This window comes from Babylonia areolata, chromosome 21 (assembly GCF_041734735.1).
Source record: "Babylonia areolata isolate BAREFJ2019XMU chromosome 21, ASM4173473v1, whole genome shotgun sequence".
NCBI lineage: Eukaryota > Metazoa > Mollusca > Gastropoda > Neogastropoda > Buccinidae > Babylonia > Babylonia areolata.
The window spans coordinates 41,707,045-41,720,142 of record NC_134896.1 but is presented as its reverse complement, the minus strand read 5'-3'; the positions used below and the strand labels follow the sequence as shown (position 1 = coordinate 41,720,142).

At 39.8% G+C, this 13,098-nt stretch overlaps 1 protein-coding gene across 1 annotated transcript; it reads left to right on the top strand.

The window, feature by feature from the left end:
* The first annotated feature begins 906 nt into the window (after positions 1–906).
* LOC143296066 (lactoylglutathione lyase-like) lies at positions 907–11,378 on the top strand. The gene is made up of 6 exons (XM_076607819.1): positions 907–1,056; positions 3,177–3,259; positions 4,122–4,265; positions 6,144–6,211; positions 8,735–8,824; positions 9,476–11,378. Exons 1-6 carry the CDS (start codon positions 997–999, stop codon positions 9,562–9,564), a joined length of 534 nt encoding a protein of 177 aa, XP_076463934.1. The 5' UTR covers positions 907–996; the 3' UTR covers positions 9,565–11,378.
* Positions 11,379–13,098: the final 1,720 nt, after the last annotated feature.

Here is a 13,098-nt window from a genome sequence, read left to right as displayed (position 1 = left end):
CAGTGACTGATCTGATCATGTCAAATGTCTCCCACCCCTCCGCCCTCCCCCAGGCTTTCACTGAGACAGAAGTCCATGATAGTTCTGATTAAAAGCCAATAGGAAACATTGTCTGTTCTTTATTTTGTATGTTTGTATGCGTGCAAAACTGAGAAAAATGAAATATCGGAGATTCAGTTTTGCACGGTTCTTGACGGCCGGCGGGGTTGCAAACAACTTTAAGCCGGAACTTTTGTTGCTGGAGTCAGCATCAGCTCAGTAGGGAGCCCCCACCCCAACCCCCTTCGTCCCCCAAGCGGAAGGTTATGTGACCCCGGTAACAGTTAGTTTTGGGGTTTTTTTTTAGGGGGGTCCCCAGTCTCTCTCACATCCGTCAGTGTTAAATCTCCCGGGCCGGCACTGATAACCCGGCTGAACACAGACCCTCGTTGGAAAGAAGATTTGGACAGAACAATCCAAGCCGTAGAAATGAGGTGTTTTCGCGAGATACTGAACACAACACGACAAGAGTGCCAAACCATTTTGCACTGCCAGCGCATTGAACCATATCATGATTTGAAGATCTGCTGACAGTTAAAAAATAAACTTAAAAAAAAAAAAGCACATGTAACAAAATCCATTGGTCTTGGTAAAATAATCCGCGTTGAACTGTACACCAGCTATTTTCACAGTGCTAACCACTGATCTGAAAATAGTGAGTGCTAAAATATGTACTTTCAAGCAACAACTGAGAATCCGTCGCCTAATCCATCTTCGCCGTCGTATACTTCCCACAGACATTGAGTGTTATTTGAGGAGTGAACGTGAGAATAGTTGTGTTCGGGAGGGGAATCCGCAAGCACGCGCGCGCGCGCACACACACACACACACACACTGCACAAACGAAAATTAATGGTTAGTACGCCTATCTTAAAGAGAGACCACTCTCTCACTCTCATTCTCCCTTGCAAATCAACGCTGTCGTGTGTCAGCAGAATCGTCAGAAGTGCAAGAACGATGGCTCTGAAACAAACAGAAGCTCTGGCAGCATGTTCGGCACCGGCACCTGAAACCAAGGTACAGTATAATGTATGAAAAAATGCACGTATTGTCTAGCAGGTCCATGTGGACAGCGAAATGCCAGTACATACATACGCAGCTTAGTTGTTGAAAGGGGGTCAACGGTTGGTTCGTTGTTTTTTTGTTCCCTCCCCCCTCCCCCCCAAGGCCAGACTACGCAGCATGTCATGCATCTGCTTTGCAGATGTAGTGTAGCGTATATGGATTTAGGTAAAGTCCCACTTTAGCATCCTAAATACAGCTTTAGAATCCTAATTTGTCTGAATGCAGTGTCGCCTCCTTGAGAAACAGATTTCAGTTTCAGTTTCACTTTCTCAAGGAGGCGTCACTGCGTTCGGACAAATCCATACACGCTACACCACATCTGTTGAGCAGATGCCTGACCAGCAGCATAACCCAACGCGCTTAGTCAGGCCTTGAGTGCATGCTTACATATTTGTGTACCTATGAAAGTGGATTTCATTTTACGTAATTTCGCCAGAGGACAACACTCTCGTTGCCATGGGTTCTTTTTCAGTGCGCCAAGTGCGTGCTGCACACGGGACCTCGGTTTATCGTCTCATCCGAAAGACTAGACGCTCAGTTTGATTTTCCAGTCAAACTTAGGAGAAAGGGCGAGAGCGGGATTCGAACCCACACCCTCACGGACTCTCTGTATTGGCAGCTGAGCGTCTTAACCATTCTGCCACCTTTGAAACAGAACTGAACTGAACTTGGTGCGTTTGAAACCAGATCCAAGTTCACAGAGAAGAGTAGAAGTCCGCATTGCAAGTTCAAGAGCAGACACTTTCAGGTTTTCAAACATTGTGCAACTGTGCACTTTGGTTTCACGCGTAATTTTATTTTCTTACAAAGAAAAATAATAAAAAGAAGAGTGGAAAAGTGCGAACTGGGCTTTAAGTTGTTATGACAGAATTTTGTTGAATAAGCATAACGTGAACAACTGAATGTCATCATAAGTCTGAAAGTGTCTGAAAGCTGCACATCAGATTTTGTTGTTGCTTAGCAGATGTTATCACACATACACCCACAACACACACAGACACACAGAGACAGCTAGACACACACACACACACACACACACACACACACACACACACACACACACATACACACACACACACACACACACACACACACACACACACACACACACACACACTAGTTTCATTCTAGCCCAGGGCAAGGTTGAAAATTTGGTTGATTTTTATATGATCAATCCAGCATAATGTGCTCCAAGTCTGTCCTCTCTGTTGCAGAAAAGTAGATTCAGGTTGACTTGGCATTGGTATTAAGTGGTTCCTAGGACTGGCTTATTCGCTTGCTTTGCAGTTGAGTCAAAAGCAGACAGCCCACTACAAATTTGTTATGTTTTTTTTTTCTTCTTCTTGCTTTCTTTTTTCCTTTTTTTCCCGTTTCTGGTTAATTGTTTATTTTTGTTTTAATATGCTTGTAAATTATTCATAATTATCATAATAGGCATGATAATTTCTGCTGCTGTTAGTGTTAACTTGGTAATGAACTAGAAAGTAGAGGCAGATCTTCTGCCAAATGAGGGAAAAGTCAGCTGTGACTGAGGTCATATTGGAAAAAAATGTGTTGTTGATTTCAGCTAAACATCATTTTAATTACACATACTTAACCGTGACACAACTAGTGCAGACTCGGGCAGGGGTCTGACATTCCTGTCCTGTGCAAACTACTATCCGCCTATGCGAAGAAAACGAAACTACGGCCGATAACCTCCCGGAGTGTGTGCATTTGTATGTATGCACTGCACATGCATCCTTTGAATATATGTTTTATTTTCTCTCTGTTTGTCTGTGGATGTGCTTGCACAAGACAGAGAACATTAAAAGATTTCACCTGCAGACATATAATTATTTGAATTGAAATAGTGTAACTCCCAAGACCTCAGTTAGAAGAGAGCTGATGATGAATACAAACCAGACGGGAAGATTTGCCTACCCAATCTCCTGTCTTCCTCCATGTCCAGTCTCTATATTAAGTTGATAGTGAAAACAACTATACTTGATTATAAAATGTGAAATTGCAGTGTGTTTTTATTTATTATGACATATAATGTGCTGGTCAGATTCCATTCTTTTCTGTTTCAGGGCTTTTTCATGCAGCAGACAATGCTGCGAATCAAGGACCCAAAGAGGTCGCTGGATTTCTACACACGTGTCATGGGGATGACGTATGGTTCACCATTTTTCATATTGATTTTTTTATTTTTCCACGGTGTCTGTCCTTGTTATTTGTTTATTTATTTATTTATTTTTGAAAAGAAGAATGGTTAGAATAGAACTCAACAGTAATATGGCTAGGGGGCATTAGATTTTTTTTTGATTTTTTTTTTTTAAAGATCACACTTCCCTTCTTTTTTTTTTACATTTTGTTTCTAAATATGCTAAAGAAGACTCTACAGAACCAGCTGTACTTTTTATGGATATAAGGACCATATGTGTATGATATATACCAGTAGTGGTATGGACTTTGTGTTGGAGCAACTGATTAACATTGTGAATTGTAATCTGTTGTAAGTTTTCCTTGAGATGTGGAATTACTGCTGAAATTGAAGATTCACATTGTTCACGATTACTGTCATGAATGCATATAAAATATATTTGTAAAAAAGCCAAATTCTGTGCTTTGAATTGATGCTTGGCTCTGACCTGTGAATTTTTGTTGTTGTTGATTATCTGTCCGCTCAGATATCTATATCTATATAAGTATATATCATATATATATATATTTATTTATTTATTTATCCTCTCTCTCACACACATACATGTGCACATGCTTGCGTGTGTGTGTGTGTGTGCGCACACACACACACAAACACACACACACACACACAACACACACACACACACACACACACACACACACACACACACACACACACACACACACACACACTCAATCACACACACTATATCACTGGAATTACCTTCTTTTCTGTTCTGGTATGATTGATAGGGTTTAATGTGTGATGTGATTGATTAACAATGAAAGTTCTGTCTGGGTTGTTCAACCTGAAGTGTGGATGGTGACAGGTTGTTGAAGCAGCTGGACTTTGGAGACGGAATGGACTTTTCCCTGTACTTTATGGCCTACGTTGACCCAAAAGACGTACCTTCAGATGAAAAAGAAGCCACCAAGTTCTGCTTTTCCACCCCAGCCACCATTGAACTGACACAGTGAGACAGTGGGCATTTTCTCTAGCTCCTGCTCTACCTTATTTCTGGTTCATTTTGTTAAAGCAAACCAAAAGAGATCTTGAGTGGGTGGGCAATGCTGCCTTTATATCTAAGTGTATGTTTGTTTTCTAAATTGACCTACTTTACCTGCAATTTTAAGAATTTGTTAATGATTAACTTGTAATTGGGTTTCTTATTTCAGAATCATTGTTTCTTAATGTATCATTATATATGTTAAAATCAGAACATTATGGCGTACATGAATGGGATGTTTTTAGTACAGAAACTGCCACTGAAGAATTTATAATGATGATTTTTATCATGCTGTTCCTTATTCGGAAATAGTCTTTCTTAGTTTTTTTCTTTAAAATTTTATTTTGATGTATGATAAATCAAGCTACTGTGTCTTATTATTACTTTCATGTTTTGTTTGAGCTCAATATGTTTCACCCCCCCCATTTTTTTTAATCCGTAATTTCAGTCTTGGTCATGTCCATATATTTGTCACACTCAACTGTAGGCTGGGAGACTGTGATTTAACTCACTCTGGACAATGGAATGCTATAGAGGCTTCGAAAATTAAAAATTTTTCACGTTTTCCTTCTGGTGTAGCATAACAACCACAGCTACACCGGGCATTGCGAACATGTCAAGGGTTGAAGGAAAGTTTCATCGTGAGATTCCGTAACAACTCACTCGCCGGTGAGCCATCAACTTTGGCGCCCCACATACAAGCTAATCTGCATACATACCGAAAATGGTGTTGCAGGCGATATAAATGGAAATTTTTGGAGCAAAATAGATCATGGCAGCAGCTTTTACTGCTGCTGAAGTGGTTGAAATGCTTCAAACTGAAGGTTCTGACATCGACAAGGATGATGAAGACAATAAAGTGTCTACAGTGAAGAAAGCTACCAGCAAGAAGGTACTGACAGTGACTCAGATTCGGAGGGCAGTGAAGAGGGAGGGAGGTGGGCGTATATAGGACGTGAGGAGAGGGGTCAGTGGGTCAAGTACAGCGAGTTTCATTCAGTTACTTTATGTTTTGTATTTTTTGTGATTTTTTTTCCCTAACCCTAACAAATGGGCCATCTGCAGGGAAAAGCACGGGAGAAAACTTTCTGTCCAGAGTGAGTTGAGAGACAAGCCTTTGAATACACACATAATTTCCTGTCAGATTAATAAAGATGTACTGAATTACCAGTATCATTCCTCACAAGTGTACCCTCCTGATCCAGTATCTGCTATCCTGTTGCATTTATGTTCTTTTTTTATTTCTTCAGATAGGCTGGTCTGTTGTGAGGAATGTATGGAGTTGCACGTTTGAAAACTGCACACACATATGTGTATGTGCATGCATGTGTGTGTGTGTGTGTGTGTGTGTGTGTGTGTGTGTGTGAAGCATGACCTAGCTGCTGATGGCTAGACCAGGGCCTTAACCAAGCTGAATTATGAAAAACAAGAGAAGGCAAGTTGTGAAAACCTGTATTCTCATATATTTGGCATCACCTCCTCCTGTTTGTTTTTGTTGCTGATATTGGGCGTGTTTTAAAAGGTGTCACTGTGGGATATCATTGCTGCTCTGCAATAAATTCAGGAGCATAAAAGTTATCTAGTCATCAAAGACTATTTTTTTAGAAGTTCAGTTTCTAGTATGTGTGTATGTGTGTTTCTCTGTGTTTGTGTGTCTGTGTGTGTTTACCAAATTGATAAAACACCAAGAAAAAGTCTGGCATCTTGTGTCTGGTAATGCTGTTACCTTGGTCAGTTGGTGGCTTAGGTTGATTTTCATTCATTGTTGTTTGTTGTTGTTTTCCTCCTCTCTAATCTGCTTGCTTTGTCATGTGGTAACAAGACAGATTGTTTCTTGTTGTCCAGTAACTGGGGAACAGAGAACAAGGAAGGGGAGGTGTACCATAATGGCAACAAGGACCCCCGAGGATTTGGTGAGATACTTTTGGATGGTGTATGTGACTTAGTCTTTTCCCAGGTATTGTTGTTGGTGCTATCCTGCAGTTACTTGTATTGATGTATTGGGTTTGCAAGAGGTTCATGCCAGGGGTGTACATTGGTGTCGGACACAAAGGGTAAAGGGTTCATAATGTCTGATCATTTTAGTGCTGAAGACAACAAATGTCCTGCTACTTTTTCATTGGCAAAGTCATCTTCCGATGCGTTTCTTTGTTAGCTCAGACATCATGCGTGACAAGATTAAGTGACGTGTCCATTATTCCCAAATTACCAATTAAGTTGGAACAAAGCCAGCATCATTGCACATGCAGCCAGTTCTTCTTCTTTGTTCGTGGGCTGCAACTCCCATGTTCACTTGTATGTACACAAGTGGGCTTTTACGTGCATGACCGTTTTTACCCCACCATATAGGCAGCCGTACTCCATTTTCAGGGGTGTGCATGCTGGGTATGTTCTTGTGTCCATAACCCACTGAACACAGGCATGGATTATAGGATCTTTAACGTGTGTATTTGATCTTCTGCATGCGTATGCACATGAAGGGAGTTCAGGCAGTAGCAGGTCTGCACATATGTTGACCTGGGAGATCGGAAAAAATCTCCACCCTTTACCCACCAGGTGCCATTCGAACCCAGAACCCTCAGATTGAAAGTCCAATGCTTTAACCTCTCGGCTATTGCACCTGTCAAGCAGCCAGTTATCTTGACGCTGTTTCAGCCAGTATCTTAGTGTTCAATTTACCAGTGTGTAATATATTCTGCACTTGCCCTGGACAGGTATGTTTATGCAGATTTGGCCTTATGTCTGTTTCTCGATCTTTCCCCCCAAAACATAAAGGGTTTCTGAGAATCAGAGACCTTTAGCTAATTTTAAAAAAATTATTACAATGACCAGAGGATGCATTGCATGAATGTCAATGTTGGAACACCGTAAAAGCCTTTGTAGAAAGCTTTCAAACGGGACACGAATGCTCATTGAGGGAAATGATGTGAAGGAAGAGATTCATAATGAAAATACCTGTCTTTTTTTTCTCAAAATCAGTTTTTGACAGAATGACTTAGAGAAGTAGAAAGGGGGAGAGAGTGGAAGAGAAAGTGAGAAAACAATGAGAAAAACGCCATTCTTATAGTCTTCCTGTTCAGGACTTGATTTCCATATATTTTCTTCAGGTTAGAAACTTGTGTATATTCTTTGTGTCCAAAACTTCAGTTTCATTTTCTTTTCATTTACATCTGGTGAAGTATCTTCAAAGCACAGGAGTGTTTTTAGTTGTAGCCTACTGATACTGAGAGAAAATACTTTCTTCATTTTTATCCTTGATATGGAAAACTGTGTTGACTGATTGGTTTCAGTGTCCCATTCATCTTGGTGTGAACAGGACAAATGTCTTGTTATGTTTGGTTGGTCAGGACATTGCCCCATTGTCTTCCATATGGATACACAACACCCCCAAAAGCGGAGTATGGCTGCCTACACAGCAGGGTAAAAACAGTCATACACGTAAAAGCGCACTTGTGTACATACAAGTGAATGTGGAAGTTGCAGCCCACGAACAAAGAAGAAGGAGGATACACAGTCCTGCAGTTGTGATACATAATTTAGGAAAGCTAATTTTTCATGTACATGACACACACACGAGTTTGGATTTGTCATTTCTCAGTTGTTCTGTATATGTGTGTATTGTTTGTCATATTTGCTGATGTTGCTTTGTGAAGTTTTATGTGCTGAACAAATCAAGCCTATAAAGTTAGGTAAATATTGATATTGGGGACAGTATCTGCTTGCTGAGTGCAGAGTTAGTTCCTGCAAAACATTTTTATGTATGTGTGTGTGTGTGAAACGTTTTTGTTTTTTTTTTCTTTGTGAGTATGTGACTACACTTTTCGACTACATTAATAAAATGATGATTTTGAAGAGAGCACAAGCAATACTTGTTGAGATTGTGCTACGTGTAAGGACAGTGAACTTTCTTTCTGAGTTTGTGGTCTGCAGTTCCCTTGTCCACTCATGTAGGACAGAACTTTTACCTGTCTGACCATTTTCACCCCCCTGTAAAGGCATCCATACTTTGTTTGCAGGGATGAACATGCTTGATATGTTCATGTTTCCATACCCCAGTGAATGCTGTCATGGATTACAGGCTCTTTATCATGTGTACTTGATCTTCTGGATGTGTACACTCATGAAGGGGATTAAGGCACTAGCAGGTCTGCACATATATTGACCCAGAAGAAGAAATCTCCACCCTTTAATTAAACCCACCTGGCACCAGTTCCTGGGTAAACCCTGGGCCCTTGTATCAGAAGTCCAGTGACTTTACCATTTGGCTTTCACACCCATCACCATAGAGAGCTGATGTGGGCCAGGGCATAAAAACTGATGAAATTAGTTTGTGCAAAGGGCCGGAAATATGTGTTCATGATTGTGGCTTATCAGGAAGGCTTGAAATATAATGGGTGTATATCAACACATTTGCTCTTTTTTTTTTCTGTGTGCAGGTCACATTGGCATTGTGGTTCCTGATGTGTACAAGGCATGTGAGCGGTTCGAGTCTCTGGGGGTGCCTTTTGTGAAAAAACCAGATGGGGGTACGTGCCACTTTCTCATTAGACTGTTGCAACAAATTCTTGTTGTCATTGCAGACGATTGGAACAAATACCTACTGCCACTGCAAACATTTGCAGAACATACTTAGTGTCATTACAGACTTTTGCAGCACATACTTTACTACATTATATACAGACTGTTGCAGTGCATGATTTATGTCATTCAAACTATAGCAGTACATGTTTGTCATAACAGACTATTACAATACATAAGTAACAGAAGAAGTAAAATTTTCATCAGTAATGTTGAGTAGCAAGCAGTATTCTGTTTGCAGATCATGCAAGTTCAAACAAATATTGTTTTGAAGTCAGAAGGATATAGTTTGTAAGCACTTAGCAATAAAGGAAATATTGGTTATACATTATTTCCAGTCCATTTCTATATTCATGCAAATTTTTATCGAAATCAAGTCAACAGGCATGCATGTACGCACACACATTTACACAAATTCAAACACACAGACATATATGCACACACACACACAGCACATGTACATAACAGTACATGTGAATAACATATGCTTGTAGAAAGCAAGTACTTGAATCTGTTGTCAGCAAAAGAGAAAGCCTCATAGCTTTTAAAAAAACAATTTTTTTAAAGGCTGTGAAGGTAAGTGCCTGATTGTGTTGCAGGTAAAATGAAAGGTCTGGCATTCATTCAGGATCCTGATGGATACTGGATTGAGATCCTGAACCCCCTCAACATGGCAAAGTCCCCCTAAATTCTTCTTCCTTTTCTTTTAATTTCTGGTCAGGATTATAGGTTAAGCCAGTCTGCCTTGCTTTTATTATGCCAGAGTAGTTTGTGTGATACAGTTGTACAAAACTGTACTGCTTCCTGAAATATTTCTCTGCTGCATGATTGTATAATGTTGTGTTTCTTGCTGAAAGAATTTTTCCGTTATACGATCGCATATGTGTATTTTTCCACTGAAAGACTTGTTCATTCTGTTTTTGATTAAGGCTGCATTTCTTGCTGAAGAGTTTTCTTTTATGTTGTTTAAGGCTGTATTTCTTGCTGAAGAGTTTTCTTTTATGTTGTTTAAGGCTGTATTTCTTGCTGAAGAGTTTTTCTGTGATGTGATTGTGTAAGGCATTCCTCCAGCCTCCTCCCTTTTTCTGGTCCACCTGTCATGGTAGTCTTGTTTCCCCCATCCAGTGCCTTTCCAGCAACAGCGCAAGATGAAATACGATTGAAATATAACGAGGACAGTTTTCAAAGTGTTAAGACTAGACTTGAATGACTAGAAAGCCTTGTCGCAAAAGACAATGTGTGCAAAATGATTATGAAAAAACAACAACTGAACAAGCTGGATTTTTTGCAAAGCATGCAGAGCAACAGCCCTAGTTTTTGCTGTTGTTGTACCATTTAAATTCTGTCTGGTTATTTTTATGTCTAGTCAGCTTCTACTTGGAATGCAGTTTTGTATTTTATAGTGGCTGATTGTATTGTGATCCTGCTGTCTTCCATTTTTGTCATGTGGAGAATTATGACATGTCCTTAACAGTGATGCCTGCTTTTGTTTGAACTTGAGGTTATCTTTCAGTTTCTTTTATTTGACATTATTATTTGCTTGTATTCAGAATCAGAATCTGTAAGGTTACTTGATTCCTGTGATTTTGTTGATTGTTTTACCAGTCCTAACTGCTGAGTGAGTGATCTGTGCCAATCATTTTACTGGTTGATTTATTAGCTGATTTACTGGCTGTTTGACCAGTTGAATGAATGATTAATCAGAGCATGTTTGTAAAACCTTTTATGTTCTCAGATTTCAGTATTTGACACATCTTTTTTAATTCTTGACCAGCCCTGTCAGGGGTTAGACTTATGACCCAGTGTTTACCAGTGATCAGAGAGCACAGAATGTACACATACACGTGTCTGTTTGTGTTCATGATTAAAACCAGTGTTTAATTACACATACTTAACTGTGACCCACTACTGCAGACTCCGGCAGGGGTCTGATTCCTGTCCTGTGCAAACTACTACCCACCTATGCAGAGAAAACGAAAGTAGCTTCGGCCGATAATCTCCCGAAGTAGGTTACCACCCCTTTGCATCCCTGACTCCAGTGTTATTTGGCAGTGACAACATTATTTTTCTTCTGTTACAACAAAAAAAAAAAACAAAAAAATTTTTTTTTTACCTTCCCTCAGTTTTTTTTTTTTTTTTTGTTTTTTTTTTTTTTCTCTCTGTGAAAAGTAGAGAATGCTGTGACATTTTTAGCATCTGTTGAGTTCAGAGGCTGAGAGGTGTCAGTTTTTTGGTGGTTCTCAACTGTTTTGAAGATTTTTTTCCCTCTCTGAGTCTCTCTCTCTCTTTTTTTTATTTTGAAACTGTTGAAAATACAATGCTTTTTTTTAATTTTTTTTAAAATTAGTCAGAATAATGTATCTGGTTGTTCTCTGCAAAAATGTTGGATGTGAATTTGAATTACCTGTGCATTTGGGCTTTCCCTGTCAGGTGTTGAAGTATGTCCAGAAATAATGATCATGCCATTTACAAATTAAATTTGATCTTTTTATGTAAAATGTTTTTTGACGGATGTCTGTTTCTTCTTCTTCGTTCGTAGGCTGCAACTCCCACGTTCACTTGTACGTATGCGAGTGGGCTTTTACGTGTATGACCGTTTTTACCCTGCCATGAAGGCAGCCATACTCTGTTTTGGGGGGTAGATGTCTGTTTCAATGTATATGTGCATGTGCATTTGTTCACTAACATACGTCTGTGTGTGTGTCTGTAAGTGTGTGTTCCAAAGTTTATCTAAATTAGATAATCTTCAAAGTATTTACATTTTAAATACCAGACATTCTATAGCGAACAGGGAATGAAGTAAATGTTAAGTTGTGTATCACCTCTTTTCATTTTAGAGGAAAATTTAAAACAAAACTAATTAGCAACATGTACTGTGTATAGCCAGAACATGGCAAGTACACATCAGTGAATTTGCTGCTCTGGACAGGTTTACATTCTTTGTTTTTTGTTTGCTGGCAAACCCAGTGCAAACACACTGCCTCCAGGCTAAGTCTGTCTCAACCAAATACTACCCCTCACACCTGTGACTGTGTTGGTTTCTGCTGGTCATAGCCTCCAACAGTGCATTGAACATCCTTTGTGTGTGTGTGTGTGTGTGTGATTTTGTCTTATGCTGTGGCTGAATCTCCTCTTGCTTTCCGTTCTTTCGAGCTCTGTTTTCTCTCAGCCCCACATCCCCTGTTGTAGAGACAGACTGTGCAGGACTGGTGATGAATTTACTTAGATTAAGTTGTGTTTTCTTCCCAGCACTGAATAAATAGCATAAACTGAACATTGACATATATATGTGATTTATATTTATGTGGTATCAATTAATTTCGAATTACAGTATTTTGGGGACATTCTGAAACAAAATGAAATTCATCCCCATCGGTACCCATATTACATTCCTTGCAAATTCTGTTTTCTCTGTTTTCACCTTCTCTTCTTCCTATTTCAATCTGCAGTTTATGGTTACTGCAACGAAACTTTATCAAAGGATATATGAAAGTATCTGCAAGTTGTCTCCTTGTCCTGATATCAACATGCACAACTCATCAGGACAGAACCATTGACTGTTAACTTTGGATAGAGTGTTTTCTGACATTCTTCCCTTTTGGACTCTCCCCTACGCCGCACCCCCACCCCTCCCACTCCCTCCTCCCTTTTTGATGATTGTGGAGAGATTAGGAGAGGCTTTAATTGTTCTTTTATTTGAAAATTGACACTTTGTGAGAAAAAAAAAGTGAATGGTAAGTGTGATTGTTACTTCCGTTGACAACTGACAGTTTGTGGAAAGTGGATGAGGGAATAGGATGTGCATTATGGTTGTTACTTCCAATGAAAAAAAAAAACACAGTTGAAAGACAGGTAGATTTTTAGGAGATTCTTCAATGGATCATGGAGAATTCTTCTTCTTCTGCGTTCGTGGGCTGCAACTCCCACGATCACTTGTATGTACATGAGTGGGCTTTTATGTGTATGACTGTTTTTACCCCACCATGTAGGCAGCCATACTCCACTTTCAGGGGGGGTGCATCCTGGTATGTTCTTGTTTCCATAACCCACCGAACGCTGACATGAATTACAGGATCTTTAATGTGCGTATTTGTTCTGCATGCATATACACATGAAGGGGTTTCAGGCACTAGCAGGTCTGCACATATGTTGACCTGGGAGATCGAAAAAATCTCAACTCTTTACCCACCAGGTGCCGTCACCGTGATTCAGAACCAGGATC

What these genes read in the sequence shown, in the direction of transcription:
- LOC143296066 (XM_076607819.1), top strand. Translation starts at nt 997, where the DNA reads ATGGCTCTGAAACAAACAGAAGCTCTGGCAGCATGTTCGGCACCGGCA. An exon ending in ACACGTGTCATGGGGATGAC is followed by an intron (nt 3,260 to 4,121) that starts GTATGGTTCACC and finishes GGATGGTGACAG; the next exon opens with GTTGTTGAAGCAGCTGGACT. An exon ending in CAAGGACCCCCGAGGATTTG is followed by an intron (nt 6,212 to 8,734) that starts GTGAGATACTTT and finishes TTCTGTGTGCAG; the next exon opens with GTCACATTGGCATTGTGGTT.